The 25,510-nt window shown below is 39.8% G+C and overlaps 3 protein-coding genes and 1 long non-coding RNA gene across 6 annotated transcripts in view; 3 read left to right on the top strand and 1 right to left on the bottom strand.

The window, feature by feature from the left end:
- LOC145545657 (olfactory receptor 8S1-like) overlaps positions 1-6,170 on the bottom strand; it is a 105,334-nt gene extending 99,164 nt beyond the window's left edge. Inside the window, exon 1 of the mRNA XM_081590495.1 lies at positions 5,932-6,170. The gene's annotated coding sequence lies outside the window, so the exon portion shown is untranslated. The remainder of the gene's footprint in view (positions 1-5,931) is intronic.
- The window catches only part of LOC145545180 (olfactory receptor 8S1-like), a 70,921-nt gene that overhangs the window by 23,871 nt on the left and 21,540 nt on the right, over positions 1-25,510 (top strand). The window lies entirely within an intron of this gene.
- Positions 6,239-25,510, top strand: part of LOC145545191 (uncharacterized) — a 113,806-nt gene continuing 94,534 nt past the window's right edge. For all 3 annotated transcript variants that reach the window (XR_014081934.1, XR_014081935.1, XR_014081933.1), the window contains exon 1: positions 6,239-6,501. This is a non-coding gene — a long non-coding RNA (uncharacterized LOC145545191). The remainder of the gene's footprint in view (positions 6,502-25,510) is intronic.
- Positions 14,644-19,681, top strand: LOC145545184 (olfactory receptor 8S1-like). Its single transcript, XM_081589082.1, has one exon. It carries the CDS (start codon positions 16,871-16,873, stop codon positions 17,801-17,803), a length of 933 nt encoding a protein of 310 aa, XP_081445208.1. The 5' UTR covers positions 14,644-16,870; the 3' UTR covers positions 17,804-19,681.

The raw sequence follows: 25,510 nt of genomic DNA, 5'->3' as shown, positions 1-25,510 counted from the left end.
CTTTAGGGTTTTTTTAATGTTATTAGAATAGTGCACTAGTATAAAATGAATCCATTGGGTAAAATTACACACAAGGGTGTTTAAATAACAGTTCTTGACAGTCTGGGGTTTAGATAATTCTCTTTTCTGACCAATCAATACTTTATAATGGAATTCAATTGAACTCGGCAGTCTTTGGCTAAATTGTAATAGTGTATCTAGACATTCAGTATAGAAAACAGAAAACACTTTTGTTTTCATTTTTTATTAGTAAAAGGAAATGAGGAATTGTCAAGGATTTCTTTTCCCCTTCCTCCACCATTTTTTTTTGTATTGGTGAACTGTAGAAAATATTTTTACATTTATGATCTGCAGAAAATTTATAAACCCATATGTGATGCTTTTTAAAAAACCTATAAATAGAAGTTCACTTTTTCAGAGCATGGATTTAATACAATGTGGTTCCCTAGGATACACTCTGCATAAAAGTCTTACAATCCTTGGGGCAAACACAGCACGAGTTTTGTAACAGTGAAGAGCAAATCTGACTCCATATGAGATGTTTCTTTTACTTTAACCTTTGTATTCTATTGCCTTTGCTGCCAGATAAGAATGCTGCCTATATCCTGAAATATATAGGATAGCCCATTCTCAAGATTCTGACCTTTTATTTTTCTATAAAAATGTTTTGCTGAAACCCTTTTTGGTGTTCAAGGTTTCAGGGGACATGAGCCACCAATTCTCCTTGTATGGCCCTGCACCAAACCTTTCTCTATTTCAAACTCCAATATTTCAGTTTGCTTGGCCTCACTATGGATCGAGCACATGAACTTGTGTTTGATAAGTTTTTTCAAACCAGAAATAGGAAGTTGGAAATGTGTTGTTATTGTTAACAGAAAATATTTAAAATATCGCAAGTATGCAAGAAAAGATACAGAATCTGAATAGCCACAGTCCAACAGTTATCTTGGCAGCAAGTGTGTAGTACTTGGGCACACTAAAACAAATGCCTTAGGACTGTCTGTCTTTTGCTGAACAAGTCTCAGCTATATACACTCAGAGAGTTGAATATTTATGAGAGAAATTAATAGAAGCAATCACTCAAATGTCATCTCTGAATAGGGAATGGTACTTATCCTGATTTTCATAAAGGACTCTGTTGACAGATTTAGAAACCTGGGATATGAATACTAGGAACACTATCAATGCATTTAATTTTTCTGGGTATAAGAGAAAGGTGCAGAGGTGGACAGAGTGTGGCTTGCCAGATCCTATCAAACCAGATGTTTTTGCCTTTCTTTCTCCTTCCCCCACCCAAACATTTGAAAAATGAAAAGATTTAGACTTTCTCTTTAAGTCACCTCACACTGCCCAATTATCACAGAGGTGAAGGTGGAGCATCCAGAGTAAAGCAACTAAGAGCTGAATGACAGAGAAATTTAAGACAGCCCAAACTGAGACTTTTGGGGAAGTCAAGGCTTTAGTTAAAAAGTTAGGCCATCATTCTAGAAATCTCATGTTTTCTGAGTTATAAAGAATGTAGACACCTTACTTCTGATCATGCAGGGCCAGCTTTATCTGATCAACATTCCTTTTGAGAACTAGAAAAATATAAATGAAAAGGAAAATGCTTTTGTTTGAAAGTACTGGAAAGTCTAACACGTCTGTCAAGAGTCAGAGAATAAGACCTCACAGGGAAGAGAAGAATACTGAGATGAGCTTGACATTCTGCATTAACTGTGTCCTCAAGGGCTTTGTCTATTTGTAAGTGGCACATGGCCAAGAGACTGAGAAGCCTAGCAGAAACTGATAGCTAAGAGGCTGAGAACATTAGCTGAGCTTTTGGCAGTCCATGGACTGCCAAATCTGTACTAATCTAAGAGTTTAGATTTTTTAGATTCTATATATAAGTAAGATTATACAGTATTTTTCTTTCCCTTTTTGACTTAGCTCACTCCCCTCCAGGTCCATCCATTTTGTCACAAATGTTAGGATTTCCTTTTTATGGCTGAATAATATTTCATTGTAGAGATATACCACATGGACACAAAACTTGAAGTTCAGGGATACCAAAGCAGCCAGGATTTATTGGGCCAAGATCCCCAAAAGAAGCAAAATGTTTTAAGGTAAGCCCAACATTCTGCATAAATTTTCCCCAGGAGATACGTTTATGCCATATGCAGCACATGATAAGAGGATAATAAGCTGAACAGAAAGTAGAGGCTACAAGGCTGAGAAGCCAAGCAGATCTAGCTGTAGAGCTGAGGACCCACCAAGAAGGGGTGAGTGGTAATTATTCCTTTAGTTAGAGCCATGGAAGGTCATGGAAGCACTATACCATAAAAGTAATACTGAACAAGAAATAGAACAAAGCAAAAGTCATTCTTTTCTGTACTAAGATAACATAAGCCAGTCTCAATTTCATTTCTAAAAATGTCAGATATTCCTTAAGACAGGACTAAATGAGTCAAAAAAAAAAAAAGACCATAGGAACAGACTCACTGGAGATCTCAGTAGTTATTAGACATGCATTTTATTTTTTTCATATTCATTCATCCATTTGTTTGTTCAATAAACATTTGCCTTTTTTCCTACCTTTATATAATTGACCAATAACATTGTGTGAGTATAAAGCACAGAGCAAGATGATTTGATACACATGTATATTGTGAAATAATTACCACAATAAAGGTTCTGTCCCTGGGTCAGGAAGAATCCCTGGAGTAGGAAATGGCAACACACTCCATTATTCTTGCCTGGAAAATTCCATGGACAGCAAAGCCTGGCAGGCTACAGTCTATGCGGTTGCAATGAGTCAAACATGACCAAGCAAGTGAGCACAGCAAGGTTAATTAACACATTCATCACCTCAGGTAATTACCATTTTGTGGATATACCCTGAGGACATTTAAGACCTACTCTGTTCGAAAATTTAAAGAATGTAATACAATGTTAACTAGTCACCATGCTGTATATTCAGTTCAGTTGCTCAGTCTTGTCTGACTCTTTGCGACCCCATGAATCACAGCACGCCAGGCCTCCCTGTCCATCACCAACTCCCTAAGTCTACCCAAACCCATGTCCATCGAGTCGGTGATGCCATCCAACCATCTCATCCTCTGTCATCCCCTTCTCCTACTGCCCTCAATCTTTCCCAGCATCAGGGTCTTTTCCAATGGTCTTTTCCAGTTCATTTTGCCAATAAAGCAGAAGTAGATGTTTTTCTGGAACTCTGTTGCTTTTTCGATTATCCAAAGGGTGTTGGCAATTTGATCTCTGGTTCCTCTGTCTTTTCTAAAACCAGCTTGAACATCTGGAAGTTCACAGTTCACGTATTGCTGAAGCCTGGCTTGGAGAATTTTAAGCATTATTTTACTAGCATGTGAGATGAGTGCAATTATGCAGTAGTTTGAGCATTCTTTGGCATTACCTTTCTTTGGGATTGGAATTCATAATTCGAAGTTCATACCCTCTGACTAGCAACTCATTTCCCCCAATCCTCAGCCCCTGGCAACCACCAATCTTCTGTCTGTTTCTAAGAGTTTAGATTTTTTAGATTCTATATATAAGTAAGATTATACAGTATTTTTCTTTCCCTTTTTGACTTAGCTTACTCCCCTCCAGGTCCATCCATTTTGTCACAAATGTTAGGATTTCCTTTTTATGGCTGAATAATATTTCATTGTAGAGATATACCACATTTTCTTTAATCATTCATCCACTGGCATACACTTAGATTGTTTCCATGTCTTGGCTCTTGTGAATAAACTGCAGTGAACACAGTAATGCAGATATCTCTTCAATTAATTATTTCTATTCCTTTTGGTATATACTCAGAAGTAGGATGCTGAATCATACATCAGTCCTATTTTTTTCATTTTTTGAGGACCCTCCATACTATTTTCTATAATGGCTATACTAATTTATATTCCCAACAACAGTGCACAAGGGTTTCTTTTCCTCCACATCCTTGGCAACACTTGTTATCTATTCAGATGTGCATTTTTTAAATGACTTTGATTAATATGTTCAAGAAAACATATGACAAAATGGAGAATGTCTCTAGGGGACTGGATTCTATAGGATATAACCAACAGTAAGCTCTAGAATTGAAAAATATAATAACCAAAATTAAACAGATTAGAAACAGAAGATAATAAAACTAGAATGTGGGTCAACAGAAAATATCCTAACTGAAAGAGATTTTTTAAAAGAGATAAATACAGCATAAAATCATCAAAGTTTTGTGGGAAGTAGTAATGATTTAACATATTTAGAGGTATAGAAAGAGAGGACAGACAGAATGGGACAGAGCAATATAATTTAATATGGAAACGTAGTTAAACAGAAGTTGAAAAATTAGAAAAGTGAAAAGGGAACATTATGGTAATAGAGAGATAGTAATCACAGGAATTGGGGCTAAGGGAACAAAGATAAGAGGTTGGATCATCAGCAACTGAAAGCCTGCAAGAGATTCTCTGTGAGCTGGGACTCAGATCCCTAAGGGGGATGCTGTCCATCCATGCTGCCATCTCAGGAGCTCAGAGAAAGGGGTGTCTTATGGAGCTGGGAAGGGGTGCTTTCTTGCTGTTGCTATGTCTGAGAGGGCATGGGGAGACTAGTTCCATGAGTGCTGAAAAAAGCTGAAACTGGAACCCCAGCTATTGCTGTGGTGGGCACAGGGGGTGATGTTAACAGGAACAACAAGCGGTCTGCCTTTAGTGCCACCACCCAAGAGGAGTGGTATGTCAAAGAAGAAATCTATTTTCCATATTCTGCACATCACAAAGCATAAGAGTGGGTTTAGAGACAAGAGGAGTTCAGTAACCACTATGAATTTCTAGAAAGATCAATACAAAAGAAACCACATCTAGGCATTCATAACAAAATACTGAAAACCAAAGACACAAAGAACAATTTTAAAACAGTCTGAGACAAAAGACAAATTGCCTTTAAACAGACAGGCTGCGACCTGGGGACCTTTGCTGTACCTGGACAAACATCTCCTCCAGCAACAGAATACATAAAGGACTGAAATCAACTGCAAGCATGTGCAGCTGGGGCAAATCAAGAGCAACAAGATACAAAAAGACCAAAACCCAACTGCTACTTCTGAGGTGTCAGTAGCAAAAACAGGGTATGACCTAGGACCCCTGCAAACAGCACCACCAGGGGGATAGGCAGACCATCTAAGTCACCCACTGGCCTGAGCCATGTGTCTGCCCCTACCCTCAGCCCATTTAAGGGACTAGATCACCCCACCATCTCAGGGAGCGAGCAAGGGCCCCTGTTACCTGTTTTCACTTCCTCCAGCTGCAGCGAGTCCCAGTAAAGCCCTGCCTGAATTTCTTATCTGACCTCGCATCAATTTGTATTGATTAAATAAAGAGTTTAAGAACCCAGGCCGGTAAGGGTACCACCTTTAGACACGGGGCAACTGTGGTCCAGGCCTGAAACTGTGTTTTAGGACGTGTTTGACCTCCTTCCCCACCTGTCATTCTTCACAGGGTGATGGTCTTGCAGAGTTGAGTGGATACAGCCAACCACAGCCAGCACACTCTGTATCTTGTGCTCCAGAGATCTGGGCCTCAGAAATCTCTGCCCAAACAACCTCAGGCCGCTTCTGGGTCTCAGGGCCCTCTTTCCACAGAAGCGCACACACCAGGCCAGAGGAGTAAGCATCGAGCTTGATGGTGTGTGCTGAATTATGCAACCATGTACAGACTCCTTCACTTCATGAAAGACCCAAGGGCCTCCATCTGTACTTTTAACTCGGGAAATAAGTAAATATGAGCCTGCCTTCCAAGGAGCCAACATTAGACTGAAACCGATTTCCCAACAGAAGTGACGGAAGCCTAAAGACTGTGGGTTAATATTCCGGAAAGCATGAAAGAAAATAAGTGCAAACACGCTCTATAATCAAAATGTACCTCAAAAGGAAAGAAAACATACCTCATAAAGCCCTGGCGAGGTGAGGCGAAGCGAGAGGAGGCCCAGGCCCTGCGCGCTGGATGCCTGGTTCCACACCACTGTTTACCGTGTTGTTTGGCACCAACAGACGGTTCGGCTCCTCCAGATCAGGTGGCCGGTTGCGAGAAGGGAGAGGACTGCGAAGAAGGTTGGAAGCTTAGAAGGCAGCCTGCCCCAGGGCCCACGCAACCACACCTCTCCTCGTGGCCCCGCCCCAGCACTCTCCCGGAACTTTGGCCCTTGGCCTCCATCCAACCACGGGGGCCGGCTCCGCCCACCTGGCGGCACCATAGCAACCGTGACGAAACTTAAAGCTGGTTTCTTCAAGCTGGCTCCTTCGGCCATGGCGCTAGAATAATGGAGGACAAGCTGATGGAAGTAGTCGAGACCTGGGAGAGTGAGGAGCAAAAGCAGTGCGTGGCATCCTGAGAATCATCAAACCCCACAACCAAGTGTTTATCCGGTCCATCCACATCCTGCACCATGGCGGCTCCTGGAAGGTCACTGAGGGCTACTGGGTCCAGCAGAGCTTAGCATTGCACTCCCTGCAAAGTAAGTATTGGTTAGTGAGAAGATGTGAGTGTAGATAAAGTAAAAGCTTTGGTTTGCCTGATGACGTATAAATGTGCTGTGTTGATGTGCCATTTGACGATGCTAAAGCTGATGTTAAGATCAATCCCAGGAACCATACTGATAATAAAGTGGAAAAGATCACAAGGAGGTTCACCATGGAGCTGGCAAAACAGAGCTTTATTGGTCCTGGCGTTGATGTTCGTTCCCCAGTCAGGGGCACAGGTGAGCAAGAAAATGTCCTGGATTGCTGACACCTGTGCCAGCACCGTTGGGCCCGGAGATATTAATGCACATGCCTGCTATTACTGGTAAATCCATCAGTCAGAGTGGCGTCTGCAGAGGTATCTCTGCCACTGGTCATGGTATTTGCCATGGGATTGAAAATTTCCTCAATGAAGTTTCTTACACGAGCATTTTACGAACGACGTCAGGGTTTGGAGATAAAACATTTTTTCAGGGATTTGGCAATGTGTGCCTATACTCTATGGCATATTTACATCGTATTGGTGCTAAATGTGTTGATGGTGGTGAAGTTGATGGGAGCATATGAAATTCAGATGGCACTGACCCAAAGGAACTAGAAGACTTCAAATTGCAACATGAATCAATTCTGGACTTCCCCAGGGCAAAACCCTTTGGAAGGAAGCATCTTGGAAGCAGATTGTGACATACCAGTGCCTGCAGCCAATGAGAAGCAGTTAACCAAATCCAGTGCACTGAAAGCAAGGATCATTGCTGAAGCTGCCAATGGATCAACAACTCCAGAACCTTAGGTTTTTCTGGGGAAGAACAGTATGGTTATTTCTGATCTCTACTTGAATCCTAAGGGCTTCCCTGGTGACTCAGACAGTAAAGAATTTGCCCACAATGCAGGAGACCAGGGTTCGATCCCTGGGTCGGGAAGATCCCCTGGAGAAAGGAATGGCAACCCACTCCAGTATTCTTGCCTGGAGAATCCCATGGACAGAGGAGCCTGGCAGGCTACAGTTCATGGGATCGCAAGAGTTGGACACAGCTGAGCAACTAACACACATACACACAGTTGAATGCTGAGGGAGTGGCTGAGGAATATAATCATGTCAGCTATGGCCATTTGACCTTCAAATATGACAGATTCTAACCACCACTTTCTCACATTTTTTCAAGAGAATCTAGAAAGAAAATTTGGAAGGTGTGGTGGAAATATTCCCGTTGTACCCACAGCAGATTCTAAAACACAGTACCAGGTACATCCAAGAAAGATATTGTGTAGTTTGGTTTAGCTTAAGCTATGGAATTTTCTGCCAGGCAAATCATGCCCACAGCCACAAAGTATAACCTAGGATTGGCTGCCTATGTCAATGCCATTGAGAAAGTCTTTGGGGTATACAGTGAAGCTGGTTAACTTCTTCACTACCCTATTTATAATTTCTGCAAAACTATCATAAGTTCTATAACCACAGATATCTTTTTCTCTTATGGACATTATTCTCAACAAGTCAATCCAAATCAGCCCTTTAAGAAAGAAATTAAGGTTTAGAATGTCATAGACAGGTTGAAAAGTGTGAAAGTATTACAGAAATTAACTGTGCCAGAGGGCTGTTTGGGATATTATACTTTTAAATAAAAATACTCTTGTATCTAGTCATGCTCCCTTGCTCCATAGCTTGTTCTCAAAATGTTAGTTACCTGTTGTTTGACCTCAGTAATCAGTTGCTTGCAATATTTTGCTCTGGCCAAGTCTGAGATGGGACTATAACTTTGCATTTAAGAAGTGGGTGTGTGGCATTTTCAGAAAGTGGTATGGTCCTTAAGTGAGTTTTGTTACTTCACATCAGCAAAATAACTCAATCTCACAGGTTGCAAACAAAAATAACAGTTGTTTCTCTTTATTCAATCTATTATTTTAGAATGAAATAAGGACACACTGCTGTAATAAAATTGCCTTTAATCACTTAAGCCTATACTGGAAGCAATGAATGCTTGTAAACATGAATTTAGAAAGCTAGCATTTTTATGATATCAGCAGTATCATTTGTAGCTCATCAGTTCTATATTGTTATCCTGCAAACATAAAAAGCTAGATGGATAATTGCTACAGTTTTGAATATAACAACTGTCCATCTATAGAGGATAGATGGTGGAAACTGTTTTTGTTATGGCTCTTTGAATTTGCTAAATGCAAATATGACATGCAGTCTAAATAATGCAGTAATCTCTTTATCATGTTAATTAGTTTTTCATTTCTCTAATTACCTATTGAATTCAAGTAGAGTATAATAATTCAAGTAGAGTAACCCAAAAAAATACTGCTTAGTCTCCTTGTCTGGAGTCTGCCTGACAGCTCTAAGCATTGTCAATGTCCCCAGCCCTGCCTGATTTTGTATCCTTTTTTTTTTTAGAGGCCTCATATGTACACACAAGCTTAATTAGCACAGTGGAGCTTAAAACATTGAGTTGAATGTTTTGTTTGGGATTTTTTGGTTAAGGCCTTTTGAACAGCAGAATATCAGTGAAATACTAGACATTATTTATGTAACGAGTGAGTCATTTTTAAAAACAGTAATTCTCTTTCAGAAATTTCTAATTACTTTGTAACTTAATGACTTAACCTGGTAATAAAAATAACTGTTTAACTGTTTAAAATTTACCTTTTCAAAACAAAAATAAATGAAAGGGAAATATTTCTCCCTCCCTATTCTAATGCTTCTTAATAAGGGCTGAGGTTCATTGTTCTCTTGTACTCAGGTACTGAGTAATAATTACTATAAAGAGGATGCGGGCAGTGCTAATGGATCCTACTTAGCATGTAATTGGAACCAAGCAAAGGGTGAACTTCCCCAACATTTGGCTACAAGCTGACAACAGCAAGGCCCTCTACTCAAGTATCTCCTCTCTTCCAACACATTTGGGCCAATGTGATGTCACCTCCAGATGTATATCTCTCACTTCTAATTTCCTGTCTACATTTTTACTTGACTTTGGTACCTACCTTCTGCCACAAAACTGGCATAACACCTCAAGGTTTATTTCAGGTTCCTGAACATTGCTTTCTGATTTCCCTGCAAATACAGCAGACATCATGTAGCAGAATTCCCAGAGAAGTTAGTATGTTTTCAGTGTTAAAATCATGGAGGTTATATAATACTAATTTGGGGATGATTGTGGGCAAATTTAAGAGATGAGATCAGAAAGATTAGAAATGAGGTTTTTCATGCTTATACTCAGAACTGCCAGAGCCAAGTATCTTTAACAGCTATATGGTTTTCAATTAAAAAAAAATTTTTTTTTTTGTTTAATAAGCTGAGACATTTGGAGAATTGATATCCTTTTTCACACTGTAGCAGCTAATGGTGCAATATGCTGTGCTCAGTCACACATGTCTGACTCTGAAACCCTTTGGACTGCAGCCTGCCAGACTCCTCTGTCCATGGGATTTTCCAGTCAAGAATACTGGGTGGAGTGGGTTACCATTTCCTTCTCAAGGGGATCTTCCTGAACCACAGATAGAACCTGCATCTCCTGCATTGCAGGCAGATTCTTTACCACTGAGTCACCTGGGAAGCCCTCTATTTCTTGTGTTTATATACAAAACTGACAGAACGAGAATGCAAATCACTAGGAAACATTGCAATCTGAATGATAACATTACAACACATCATAAACTATTATGACTCAACACATGATCCACTCAACAAGTAAATACTTCTTTAAATAAAATCTTAATCACTAAGCCATGAAATTGTCCTACAGCTATTGCAAAGCTGAGTATATATAGATTCATCATACTACAAAAAATTTATGGGGTAGTTTAAGCAAATGACTGGTTACTGAGTTTTTCTCCTTTAAGTTTGTCATAATTTTCTACTCATTTTATCTTCAACTCACATGTACTTTGGAGTAGGAAATGGCAACCTACTCCAGTATTCTTGTCTGAAAAATCCCATGGATAGACGAGCCATGGGGTTGCAAAGAGTTGGACATGACTGAGCATGCACACACACACACACGCATGCACCCGTGCTAAGTCACTTCAGCCGTATCTGACTCTTTGCAACCCTATGGGCCATAGCCTGCCAGGCTCCTCTGTCCTTGGGATTCTCCAGGCAAGAATACTGGAGTGGGTTGCCACGCCCTCCTTCAGGGGATCTTCCTGACCCAGGAATCGAACCATGTCTGTTACGTCTCCTTCATCGGCAGTCTGGTTCTTTACCACTAGTGCCACTTGGGAGGCCCACATACACATATACATAGTGTCAACTGAAAAATATTTTTTATAAGGAAAATAGTTAAATGCCCTCTGCCTCCTCTTTTCCTATGAAACTCCTTAGCAAGAGTTCACATTTTGTGGTTCTGGTCATTGCTTCAACTTAGAAATTCCAAATGCCACATTTGAGGGAGTCCCATTGACACTACTGACTACAAAGTCTTACTTCAAGTTCTCACCACAGGGAATAACTGGCTCTGCTTCAGCCATCCTCTAGGCATCTGATGCCTGGGAGTCAACCTCCGACTACCTAAGCACAGCTGAGGATCAATTAGACTGATATATTCTATAAATGGTTGAGGCTAACCATTTAGAAAAACAGTTACAAATGAAGAGGTGGCAGGATGATGGTGTCTCAGACAATCTGAGAGAATTGCCCTATATTATTTCACTTTAACAATGAAGAATACAAGAAAACATTATCAATAGAACTTTATAATGTCAGTCATAAAGCCAGATGTAAAGGAAATATTTTCTCCAGATTATTTTCATTCTTAGCAGGTGAATCAAACATAAGCCCTGCAACCACACTGGGGAACAGACTGTCTTCTGAAGCAGATGTACAGGTAACATACATTCAGGTACTGGAAAGGACTTGGGATGTGTTCACGACTGAACAGCTGAAAAGTAAGGACTCAAAGTCCCCCTTAGATGGGTTATGAGTTTATTGGGAAGAGGGCAGTAAAGGAATGGCCAGGGACAGAAAAATAGACTCAGCCACTATGACAAGTCCTACAAGTGACCCAAAGGTCCAATTCTAGCACATCAGACCAAAGCTGGAACTCACAGATAACATCCAGTGTTCAAATAGAGTATTTCTGTATATCAGACCTGAGCGAGTAAAAAACCAAGTCAAGGGACACAGAAAGGTCTTGGTACTGGAATATTGAGAAAAGTGTATTAGGATGAAAGTCAAAGGATAAATCCAAATATCTGCACAATTGAGATATACAGGACTGAATGCTTGCTCTATTTCTCTCCTTAGGAAGCCTTCTTAAGGGAATTAACATATACATACTATTATATATAAAATAAGCAACAAGACCTACTGTATAATACTCCAGTGCATGCATGCTCAATCATGTCCGATCCTTTGCGACCCTGTGGCTGAAGCCTGCCAGGGTCCTCTGCCATGGAATTTTCCAGACAAGAATACTGGAGTGAGTTGCCATTTCCTCTTCCAGGGGATCTTCCCATCCCAGGAATTGAACCCATGTCTCCTGCACTGCAGGTGGATTCTTTACTGGATGTACTGTATAGTACAGGGAACCATATTCAATTTCTTATAATAACCTATAATGAAAAAGAATCTGAATATATGTATATATCACTGAATATCACTGAACCACTTTGCTATATGTCCAAAACCAATACATAAAATTAACCGTACTTCAATTAAAAAATGGTAAAAAAATAAATAAATAAAATTTTTAAAAAGAAGCCTTACAATGAGCACAGAAATATTATTTAGTAAGGATTTCTTCTTGTGGCACAGGAAACAGCCACAGCTGGTGATTCCAAAATAATTTAGGTGTCCTGGCAAGCTCTCAAAGTTCTAGGAACATGGGACCCTGCCCTGGGTGCCTGCTCAGTCATGTCCAATTCTTTGCGATCCCATGGACTGTAGCCTGCCAGGCTCCTCTGTCCATGGAATTTCCCAAGCAAGAATACTAGAATAATGGGTAGCCATTTCCTTCTCCAGGGATCTTCCCGACCCAGGGCTCAAACCAACGTTTCCTACATTGCAGGCAGATGCTTTACCACTGAGCCACCAGGGAAGCCAACTTGTGTCCCTACTTTACTACTGTGCCCAAGTGAGTGGTCCATACCATGGACCCTGGCACAATACTCCTTTAAATCACCTCTTCCTTATTCAAATGGAGGCCTGACACTTCATGAAATACACATCCACCCCAGAAAGTAATTTTAGGACAGGAGCCAAGGGTCCACGTTCTCTTTTCCTTGTCATTTCTTGAGTCTGGCTGCCCTTTCCTCCTGAACAATGCTGTCCTCAGTAACTTCAAGTTATTTGATACTTGGACACATCAGTGTGATTCCAAATGCCAGAGTGACTCCAAATGCCATCTCTTCAATTGGGAAATGGGAAAAGGAGAACAGCTACCTTTAGTGATTTCAAAATGACTTTATTACACCCCCTTCAGTAAAGGAAGAGGATCAAAGTGGAAAGAATAGCTTTAACTGTGATAGGGGATCATCCTACCTGAGGATATTATTTTTGTAGGCTAAATTATAATTACAAATAATAATGATGATTATTACATTGAGTAATCAGTTCAGTTCAGTCGCTCAGTCGTGTCTGACTCTTTGCGACCCCATGAACCGCAGCATGCCAGGCCTCCCTGTCCATCATCGACTCCCGGGGTCCACCCAAACCCATGTCCATCGAGCCAATGATGCCATCTAACCATCTCATCCTCTGTCGTCCCCTTCTCCTCCTGCCCTCAATCCTTCCCAGCATCAGGGTCTTTTCCGATGAGTCAGCTCTTCGCATCAGGTGGCCAAAGTATTGGAGTTTCAGCTTCAACATCAGTCCTTCCAATGAACACCCAGGACTGATCTCCTTTAGGATGGACTGGTTGGATCTCCTTGCAGTCCAAGGGACTCGCAAGAGTCTTCTCCAACACCACAGTTCAAAAGCATCAATTCTTCGGTGCTCAGCTCTTTATAGTCCCAACTCTCACATCCATACATGACCACTGGAAAAACCATAGCCTTGACCAGACGGACCTTTGTTGGCAAAGTAATGTCTCTGCTTTTTAATATGCTGTCTAGGTTGGTCATAACTTTCCTTCCAAGCAGTAATACTATACAGATTTTTTAAACACACTTCATGTGTTATCACACTTAACTCTCACAACAACTCTAACAGAGTACTCTACTGTTACCCCAATTTTCAGCAAGGAAACAGAAGTCTAGGAAAATTATGCAACATGCACAAGTGGAGCTGGGATTTGATCCTAGTCTGACGCAGGAGCCTACATCTTTAGTCGTTGTACTAGGTTTTTACCCACATTCTGAGTTCTAGCTATTAAGAAATGTCCATGTTTTACCAAACATATCTTGCTGCTTCTCAACCCTAAACCTCCTGGTACACAGCTTTGCTCTTGTTGTTCAGTTGCTCAGTGGCATCCGACTCTTTGCAATCCCATGGACTGCAGCACGCCAGGCTTCCCTGTCCTTTGCCATCTCCCAGAGCTTGCTCAATCTCATGTCCATTGAGTCAGTGATGCCATCCAACCATCTCATCCTCTGTCATCCCCTTCTCCTCCTGCCCTCAATCTTTCCCAGCATCAGGATCTTTTCTAATTAGTCCACTCTTCACATCAGGTGGCCAAAGTATTGGAGTTTCAGGTTCAGCATCAGTCCTTCCAATGAATATTCAGTACTGATTTCCTTTAGGATTGACTGGTTTGCTCTTTCTGCAGTCAAAGGGACTCTCAAGAGTCTTCTCTAACACCACAGTTCAAAAGCATCAATTCTTCAGCACTCAGTCTTCTTTATGGTCCATCATCCATACATGACTATTGGAAAAACCATAGCTTTGACTAGACAGACTTTTGTTGGCAAGGTAATGTCTCTGCTTTTTAATATGCTGTATAGCTTTTCTTCCAAGGAGCAAGTGTCTTTAATTTCATGGCTGCAGTCACCATCTCCAGTGATTTTGGAGCCCAAGAAGATAAAGTCTGTCACTACTTCCATTGTCTTCCCATATGTTTGCCATGAAGTGATGGGACCAGATGCCACATTCTTAGTTTTTTGAATGTTGGGTTACTGCAAGCATCTAGAATGCAGTAGTTTTAAGCCAGGTTTTTCACTCTCCTCTTTCACCTTCATCAAGAGGCTCTTTAGGTCCTTTTCGCCTTCTGCCTTAAGGGTGGTGTCATCTGCATATCTGAGGTTGCTGATATTTCTCCTGGCAATCTGGATTCCAGTTTCTGCTTCATCCAGCCTGGCATTTTACATGATGTACTCTGCATTTAAGTTAAACAAGCAGGGTGACAATATATATCCTTGACGTACTCCTTTCCCAATTTGGAACCAGTCTATTGTCCCATATCTGGTTCTAACTTGCTTCTTGACCTGAATACAGGTTTTGCAGGAGGCATGTCAGGTGATCTGGTATTCCCATCTCTTTAAAAATTTTCCAGTTTGTTGTGACCCACAGAGTCAAAGGCTTTAGCCTAGTCAATGAAGCAGAAGTAGATGTTTTTCTGGAATTCTCTTGCTTTTCCTATGATCCAACAGATGTTGGCAAATTTATCTCTGGTTCCTTTGCCTTTTCTAAATCCAGCTTGAACATCTGAAAGTTCTTGGTTCACGTACTGTTGAAGCCTAAGTTGGAGAATTTTGAGCATTACTTTGCTAGCTTGTGAAATGAGTGCAATTGTGCAGTAGTTTGAACATTCTTTGGCATTGCCTTTCTTTGAGACTAGAATGAAAACTGACCTTTTCCAGTCCTGTGGCCACTGCTGAGTTTTCCAAATTTGCTGGCATAGTGATTCTAGCACTTTCACAGCATCATATTTTAGGATTTGAAATAGCTCAGCTGGAATTCCATCACCCCACTACCTTTGTTCGTAGTGATGCTTCCTAAGGCCCATTTGATGTCACACTACAGGATGAGTGTGAGTAATCACACCATCATGTTATCCGAGTCATTAAGATCTTTTTTGGATAGTTCTTCTATGTATCCTTGCCACCTCTTAATATCTTCTGCCTCTGTTAGGTTCATACCATTTCTGTCCTTTATTGAGCCCATCTTTGCATGAAATGTTCCCTTGGTATGTCTAATTTTCCTGAAGAGATCTCTAGTCATTCCTATTTTATCATTTTCCTCTATTTCTTTGCATTGTTCACCTAGCAAGGCTTTCTAATCTCCTTGCTATTTTTTGGAACTCTGCATTCAGATGGTTATAGCTTTCCTTTTCTCCTTTGCCTTTCACTTCTCCTCTTTCTCAGCTATTTGCAAGCCCTCCTCAGACAACCATTTTGGCATTTTGCATTTCTTTTTCTTGGGAATGGTTTTGATCACTGCCTCCTGTACAATGTTATGAACTTCCATCCATAGTTCTTCAGGCACACTAATCATGAAGATTAGATCTAATTCAGATCTAATTCCTTGAATATTTGTCACTTACACTGTATAATCATTAGGGATTTGATTCAGGTCATACCTGAATGGTCTAGTAGTTTTGCCTACTTTCTTCAATATAAGTCTGAATTTTACAATAAGGATTTTGTGATCTGAACCACAGTCAGCTTCCAGTCTTGTTTTTGCTGACTGTATAGAGCTTCTCCAACTTCAGCTGCAAAGAATACAATCAATCTGATTTTGGTATTGACCATCCGGTGATGTTCATGTGTAGCGTCATCTCTTACATTGTTAGAAGAGGGTGTTTGCTATGACCAGTATGTTCTCTTGGCAAAACTCTGTTAGTGTATGCCCTGCTCCATTTTGTACTCCAACGCCAAATTTGCCTGTTACTCCAGATATCTCTTGACTTCCTACTTTTGCATTCCAGTCTCCTATGATGAAAAGAACACCTTTTTGGGGTGTCAGTTCCAGATCTTGAAGGCCTTGAAGGTCTACACAGGAGATCTTCCCGACCCAGGGACTGAACCCGGGTTCAGACATTGTAGACATTGTAGACACTTTACCATCTGAGCCATAGGGAAGTCCCTCTACACAGCTACCTCAATCTAAATGTGCTTCCATTCCATGGCTCCATAGAGAAATGATATTTATCCTTAACAATTTTGTTCCACTACTTTAAATTAGATGATATCACCAACTTTCCTCTAAATCACAAAGAGTTCCCATTGCAGTTAATCACACTCTGTTTCAATTACTTGCCTTTGTTTTTATATTCTTTTTTGAACTACTGCCTTTTAAAAAATTAGCAATGAATCTTATTCTCTATGTTCCATGAAACTGACACAAAACTTGACCCGAGTTGAAGTCATATTTCTTGAATGCTTGTGATATTAAAAGACAATCAGTATGAAAATTGCTTGGAGCAGGATAGCAGAAAGTTCACTGTCATGCTTTTCTTTATCATATTTAGGGACAAGTCTCTGTAAATGGCCTTGGGAAACCACAGCACCATCATGGAATTTATCCTCCTGGGGCTCTCTAGTGATCCCCATGTCCAGGCTATGCTCTTTGTGCTGTTCCTGCTGGTTTACCTCCTGACCTTGACAGGAAACATGACAATGATGCTGGTAATCAGGGCTGATTCTCACCTTCACACCCCCATGTACTACTTCCTGAGTCACCTCTCCTTCTTAGACCTCTGTTTCTCTTCTGTTACTGTGCCCAAGATGTTGGAAAACCTCCTTTCTAAAAGGAAAACCATCTCAGTAGAGAGCTGTCTGGCTCAGGTTTTCTTTGTGTTTATCACCGCAGGGACTGAAGCCTATCTACCCTCAGTCATGGCCTATGACCGCTATGTCGCCATCTGCCAACCACTACTCTATGGCCAGGTGATGAGTAAACAGCGGTATGGACTGCTTGTGTGGGGTTCATGGAGCCTGGGCATTCTGAACACGCTCATCAATGTCCCTCTGGCAACGAAAATGGACTTCTGTGATACCCATATCATTCCACACTATAGTTGTGAGCTGCCCTCACTCTTCATTCTCTCTTGCTCAGATGTTTCCACCAACCTCATTGTCATGTTCTGTTCCCTCATCCCACATGGCCTTGTAACTTCCCTCTCAATCTTCTTCTCTTATGCCCGCATAGTCTCCACCATCTTGAGCATCACCTCTACCTCTGGCAGAAGCAAAGCTTTTTCTACGTGCTCCTCCCACCTCACCACAGTAATCTTGTTCTATGGTTCAGGTTTTCTCCGTTATTTCACTCCAACCTCAGGATCCTCTCTGGAGCTGGTCTTCTCCATGCTGTACAGTGTAGTCATTCCCAGGCTGAATCCTCTCATCTACAGCCTGAGGAACAAGGAGGTGAAAGCAGCTCTGCAAAGAACACTGGGAAAGTATTTACAATGTTTTTGAAGGCAGAATAAAGACAATTGTAAGAGAAAAACATAAAGCAAGATATCGCATCACTGACATTAGGAATTTTCTGACTGCTCATAAAGTCAAGTTTGGAAAATTTAATCAGAAAGGACTAAAGAAAAAATAATGTAGATCTATTATACAGTGGGTCATTCAATTCAATCTTCTCAGAAGCAAAAAAATTGATTAAATATTCATGTGACATTGTAAAAATTTGCTTAGAACATGTTCATCAATATTTCCCACTTGTTCTCGTATATACATATTAGGGTGAGTTTGGTGTAAATTAGATATCAGAATTTGTAGCTGAGTTTGCAAAAGGCACTGAAAGCTATAGTTTTCCTAAGCAGAAAATGCCCTGAATCTTTGAAAGACAAAAGGTCATAAGTTCATAGGGCCATTGGATAATAAGTTCAGGTTAAAGTTACAGGGAGATAAATGAGTGAGTCATCATAATGAGGCTAAAGCTATCCCAGATATTTTCTCTTACAGGGAGCTTAAGTTGGGAACTAGGCCTGTAGAGAATTCCACTCCGTGTGTGTGTGTGTGTGTGTGTGTGTGTGCGCGCTCAGTCGCTTCAGTCAAGTCTGACTCTCTGTAACGACATGGACTGTAGCCCGCCAGGCTCCTCTGTCCTAGAGTGGCATAGCAAACCTACCCACCATTTCCTGAATTTAAGTAGAGCCCACAGCTACAAGTAGAGGGATACTGCCTGAAAAACACAAGGAAAAAACACAAGTACCGGGGCGAAGCACTCCTGTTTCTAAAATGAGCATACAGAAGTTAGGTTCTGGACAGAACTGCAAAGACGACATGGTCACTGGCTTCTTCCTTTCCTTTGTGGATCCTTTCCAATCCTTGATGCCTCTTCTGATCTAAGTGCTCAGGGCAACATTTTTATTCCCTGAAGGAATCTTGCATTTCCTTAGGTTAGCAGTTGAAAAATAACTCACTGAAACTGAATATTCCTAAATGTCCTTAATCTCAATGGTACATTTCTATAGTAATACACTCATTTAAACTCTATCATCAAAATATTTTAAAATATTGAGCACCTATAGTATTTTGAGATGTTTTTCACTTGATTTTTGGAGAATCTGAAGGATTACTAGCCAACTGAGAAAAACCATTTTATGTTTAAATCATTTTAAATGCTTATCAGTAGGCCATCCTTAACACATAATTCATCAAGTATGCATTTTTTTAAATTATTTATCTGTTTTTTCTATTCATTCATATTTGTATACATATTGTATCACAAGAAATTATAGATCAATTTAACTGCTGCTCAATATTCATTTCTGAATAATGAGGTATTGCTCTGTGGACAGCACATGTGACAGACGGTAATAGCTACAATAAAGCATTTGCTGTTAAGGTTCCATTAACTTTTCACTACATTGAAAATAAAATGTTTTGTTACTATATCAAGTGATACACATTACCATGAACCAATTTGAAAGAAATAGAATCTATCAAAAGTTTCCAAACAGAGAAATGACAGATCAGTCTCCCCTCCTTTCATGAATCCTTATGTTTTTAAGTAAATTTCTTGGTGCTTTCTTTACTTGATATCCAGGAAGAGAGTCATCCGTATCTCACCTACAAGAAGGGGAGGAAACGTTTGTCCATCAAACATACTTTGGAATTCCACACAAGGACAAAAGCATCAAGGCTCACTCTCCTGCCTTGAAGACCTCAGAATTTCTTTTACGTATTGTTCAGTGTGTGTTAGAATAGTAGTATCAGATCTTTTTTATCACCTGTTAGAAAGCTGAAGGGGAAAGGATCTAATCACAGCTGCTGACAGTTTTATTTAAAATGAGGAATTTAGCATCTCTTCCACTGTGAGCACAATAAATACATTTAATCTGGTCTGGCATAGCTGATTCCAACTTGTAGATTTTCTTAGAATGTCTTTTAATACCATGGGCTTCTTCTTTTTGATAGAATGTTAATTTTTATGCATTCAAATATGCTTAACTCCTTTTACAAAGATTCTTTTTTCCCTAAGCTTATAAAATGCTTGCATTAATATGAGGTAAACAATACTATCAAACATGTTTTGAACGTTTAATTTGTCTCAGAACTCAAATACTTAACATTCACCCTCCCATTAATTATTGACATTATACCTTATTATGTATAAGGTAGAGTTTGATCAGCCATGTTATATGGACAAGGAAACAGAATGAAAGAGGTTAATAAAAATAACTCAATCATCCATATTAAATGGTGTAACTCTGAAATCAAACTAGGCAGCTCAGAATCTAGAGGCCATGTTCTTAACTACTGCAAAACAGACAAACTGAAACAAATGTGACTTGATTATTGATGTAAATAATGACTTGCTCTAGCTTTCTATATACACACATGCAGATACACACATACACTTACAGAAAACTATTTGTTGTCCTCTTGTACAAGCTAGCAAATTTCAAGTCTGAAATGCTACAAAGAAGCTTTGCAATTTAGAAATTTCTGTTCCTCGTATAATCTTCATTGTCTGATGAGGAAAACTTTTTTCCGATTCCTTTTTATTTTCACATCCATTCTTCTTAAGGTGTAAGGATTCATGCATTTGCAGAACACTGGCTACATATAGTAGCCAAGACTAGTCGACTGGTTTTGTTCTTATCTTTAGTGGGTCCTGAGACCATCTTTGTGGTTCTCTCTTTGTCAAATAGGCAACTAGTGAATGTTTAGTGCCTGCTGTGTTAGATGATTCTAATGCCAGTGCTTAAGTCTCCTACAAGAAGTCATGTCTTTCTAAAAATTACAAATACATTTTAACATGGCTTTGCATATTTCATTTATATTTAAAATTATCTGATTTACTGTTATCATAAATTCCCTTGGACTGCAAGGAGATCCAACCAGTCCATCCTAAAGGAGATCAGTCCTGAGTGTTCATTGAAAGGACTGATGTTGAAGCTGAAACTCCAATACTTTGGCCACCTGATGCGAAGAGCTGACTCATTGGAAAAGACCCTGATGCTGGGAAAGACTGAGGGCAGGAGGAGAAGGGGACGACACAGGATGAGATGGTTGGATGGCATTGCCGACTCGATGGACATGGGTCTGGGTGGACTCCGGGAGTTGATGATGGACAGGGAGGCCTGGCATGCTGCGGTTCATGGGGTCGCAAAGAGTCAGACATGACTGAGTGACTGAACTGATACTGATAGTCATTATTGAATGCTGAATACTGTAAGTTGCCTTTCATAAATCTATTGATATGATCTTATAGTTGTATTATGTTTTTAATTTGATGAATTACATTGATTCTTTAAATTTTAAAATTGTGGTAAAATAGTCATGACACAAAATTTACCATTTTAACCATTTTCTCGTGCAAATTCAGTCCAGAGGCATTAAGAACATTACTTTGTTGTATAACCATCACCACAATCCATCTCCAGGACTTTTTCATCTTCCAAAACAGAAACTCCATAGCCATTAAATAATAACTCCCATTTCTCCTTCCCTTAGTCCATGACAACCACCATTCTACTTTCTGTCTCTATGAATTTGATTATTCTAGATGTCTCATATAAGTGAAATCATACAATATCTGTGACTGGTTTATTTCACGTAATGTCATCAAAGTTCATCTTTATTGGAGCATATATCAGAATTTCCTTTCCTTTCCTTTCCTTTGTAAGGTTGAACAGTCTTCCAGCCATGTATATACTATGTGTTGTTTATCCATTCATCCACTGATGGACATTTGGATTTTTCCACCTTTTGGCTATTGTGAATAATGCTGCTTTGAAGAATGGGGTACAAGTACTTGTTTGAGTCCTCGCTTTCAATTCCTTTGGGTATCTACTTAGAAGGAGAATTGCTGGATCACATGATAATTCTGTGTTTAATTTTGTTTTGTTTTCCACAGTATCTACACCATTTTAGATTTCCACCAACTTATAGGATTCCAATCTCTCCACATCCTAGCTAACACTTCTTATTTTCTGGGTTTTGTTGTTTTGCTATTATAACAGCTATTCTAATGGATATGAAGTGTTTTCTCATTGTGATTTAGATTTATTTCCCATTGCTTTTTACTACTATTAGATTAATCTAGTATCCCCAAAATACACTCATTATAGTAGGTTATCTCTTTTAATGTACATACTTCTGAAACTTTTTAAGCTTTTATTTTGAAATATATATACTTTTTAAAATTTTTATTTTTTATTAAACTGCAGTTGGTTTACAATGTTTCAGGTGTACAGCAAAGTGATTCAGCTATATACATGAATATATATATATTCTATTCTTTCTTAGATCCTTTTTCATTACAGGTTGTTATAAAATATTGAATATGGTTTCCTGTGCTATACAGTAGGTTCTTGTTGGTTATCTGTTTTATACATAGTAGTATCTTGCCGGGAGCCAGCTCACGAGATCCCCACTCATGACAGAGTCATGAGGAGAAGGACTGACGAGCAGAGCAACTCAGGCCTCAGGGATTCTTGAGAGGCTGCCTCAGCGCTCACCTTAAAAATGAGATCTCCCTTTCTGACACTTGCTATAATAAACCTCTTCTTATTTTCTATGACTTAGGCAAAAGGCCTTTCCTGATTCCCTACTAAAAAAGATCATTCTGAAACCTCAAATCAACAAGGCCCCTGAACGGTAGCACCCTAAATAAAATTATCTGAGATATAGAGTATGCTGATCTAAATTCCTTTTGCTAACATATTGGTTTGTTTAATAAATGTACCTGTGCCTTTGGAGCTAATGTGCATAACTGCTCCCTAGTAATAAAACAGCATTGAGAGCCTCCGCACAGAAAGCCCCTATGGGCACAAAACCCTTCGCAGGAAAAAAGGCTTTTTAGGAAATACAAAAAATATTGCTTTGTGAAACTGTTACTTAATCTATATTTACTCACTATGTTTTTACTCTTAACATATTTAGCCTATATAATGAAAGCATAATAGTTAGAGATTTATATAAATAAAAATTTAGCTTTACTACAAATAATAAGACAATTGTTGATTTAACTGATGATTCTTATTTAGAGCTGAATTTCAGCTTGCTGTTCTTTGATTTTATTGAACTACATTCTTTTCTGTTAAGCTCAAGGCATAGAGTAAATTACCAAAAACAGGTTTTACCTTGAAACTTCCTGTTGATGAATTCTTTCCTGATGTGCCCTATACAAGTGTTCTGATTGATCAACCTTTATCAATGGAGAGTCGCAAGGTATTAGCAGGCCACCAGGCCAGAAGATGATGTAAACAAAATGAGGCCTTTTTGTAACTAAAGACATGCAAACGGCTTCGATGAGGGTCGAAGCTGCTGGCCCATTGAGCTAACTTGATAGGCCCATTAAGATATACCCATTAAGCTAAGTTGGTATGTCCCTTGAGCTAAGTTGGTATGTCCCTTAAGCTGAATTGGTATGTCCCTTAAGCTGAATTGGTATGACTCTATACTTTACATTTGTTTCTATATACCACTAAAAATATAAAAGCTGTCTTAAAAACAATAAAGTTGGAAGACACTTGGAAAACGCTAAGACTCGCTGTGTCTTCTCATTCGTATCACCGACGCCGTCCATCCTGAGGGAACTCTAGACCCGCTGGAGCTGGACTCTGGCAGTATCTGTTAATCCCAAATTCCAAATTTATCCCTCCTTTCCCTTTTCCCTTTGGTAACCATAAATTTATTTCCTATGTCTGTGAGTCTATTTCTGTTTTGTAAATAAGTTCATTTGCATAATATTTTAGATTCTACATCTAAGTGACATTGTATGACGTTTATCTTTCTCTGTCTGACTTACTTCACTTAGCATGATAATCTCTCTGTCCATCCATGACCTAATAAAAAGGCATTATTTCATTCATTTCTATGGCGAGGTAATACTCCATTGTATATATATTATACAACATCTTCTTTACCTATTCATCCATCAGTGGACATTTAGTGCTTTCATGTCTTGGCTATTGCAAATAGCATTTCCATGAACATTGGGGCACACATGTTTTTTCAAATTAGAATTTTCTCCAGGTATGTATGCCCAGGAGTGGGATTGCCACATCATATGGTAGCTCTATTTTTAGTTTTTTAAGGGACCTTCATACTCTTCTCCATGGTGGCTGCATACATTTATATCTCAAAAGATGCACAACCTACATCTCAATAGATGTAGGAAAAGCTTCTGATAAAATTCAACATTCATTCATGATAAAAACTCTCCAGAAAGTGGGCATAGAGGAAACATACCTCAACATAATGCTGCTGCTGCTGCTGCTAAGTTGCTTCAGTCATGTCCGACTCTGTGCGACCCCATAGATGGCAGCCCACCAGGCTCCTTCGTCCCTGGGATTCTCCAGGCAAGAATATTGGAGTGGGTTGCCATTTCCTTCTCCAGTGCATGAAAGTGAAAAGTGAAAGTGAAGTCGCTCAGTCGTGTCTGACTCTTCCCGACCCCATGGGCTGCAGCCTACCAGGCTCCTCCGTCCATAGGGTTTCCCAGGCAAGAGTACTGGAGTGGGGTGCCATTGCCTTCTCCGCCTCAACATAATAAAAGCCATATATGACAAACCCACTGCTGCTGCTGCTAAGTCGCTTCAGTCATGTCTGACTCTGTGCATCCCCATAGACGGCAGCCCACCAGGCTCCCCCGTCCCTGGGATTCTCCAGGCAAGAACACTGGAGTGGGTTGCCATTTCCTTCTCCAATGCATGAAAGTGAAAAGTGAAAGTGAAGTCGTTCAGTCGTGTCTGACTCTTCGCGACCCCATGGACTGCAGCCCACCAGGCTCCTCCATCCATGGGGCTTTCCAGGCAAGAGTACTGGAGTGGGGTGCCATTGCCTTCTGCATATGACAAACCCACAGCTAACATCATACTCAATGGTGAAAAACTGAAAGTATTCCCTATAAGATCAGGAACAAGACAAAATGCCCCACTTTTCGGAGATGGCAATGGCACCCCACTCCAATACTCTTTTGCCTGGAGAATCCCATGGACAGAGGAGCCTGGCAGGCTTCAGTCCATGCAGCTGCACAGAGTTGGACATGACTGAAGCAACTTAGCAGCAGCAGCACCACTTTTGCTCAACATAGTTTTGGAACTTCTAACCACTGCTATCAGAGTAGAAAAGGAAATACAAGAAATGCAAATTGAAAAAAAAGAAGTAAAATTGTCACTTTTGCAGATGACATAATACTACACATAAAAAATCCTAAATGTACTATCAGAAAATTGTTAGCACTCATCAATGAATTTGGGAAAGTTGAAGGATACCAAATTAATATACAGAAATCTATTGCATTTCTATACACTAACAACAAAAGAAACAGTCCCATTTACCATCACATCATAAAGAATAAAATATCTCGGAATAAAGCTACCTAAAGAGGCAAAAGACCTGTACCCCAATACTTATTAGACAATGAGGAAAGAAAATGAAGATGACATAAACAGATGGAAAGACAGAATTACCAATGGCATTTTTCAGAGAGCTAAACAGAACAAAATATTACATTTGCATGGAAACATAAAAGACCCTAAATAGCCAAAACAACCTTTAGAAAGAAGAATGGAGCTATAGGAATCATGTTCCCTGACTTCAGATTATATTTCAAAGCTACACTAACAAAAACAGTATGGTACTAGGACCAAAAAAAACAGACACACAGATCAATGAAACAGGATAGAATGTCCATAAATAAACCATGCACTTACGGTT

This window comes from Giraffa tippelskirchi, chromosome 4 (assembly GCF_054371585.1).
Source record: "Giraffa tippelskirchi isolate mGirTip1 chromosome 4, T2T-mGirTip1v1.2.pri, whole genome shotgun sequence".
Taxonomy (NCBI): Eukaryota; Metazoa; Chordata; class Mammalia; order Artiodactyla; family Giraffidae; genus Giraffa; species Giraffa tippelskirchi.
Note: the sequence above shows the minus strand (reverse complement) of the source record. Positions and strands in the feature narration are given on the sequence as shown.

What these genes read in the sequence shown, in the direction of transcription:
- LOC145545184 (XM_081589082.1), top strand. Translation starts at nt 16,871, where the DNA reads ATGGCCTTGGGAAACCACAGCACCATCATGGAATTTATCCTCCTGGGG.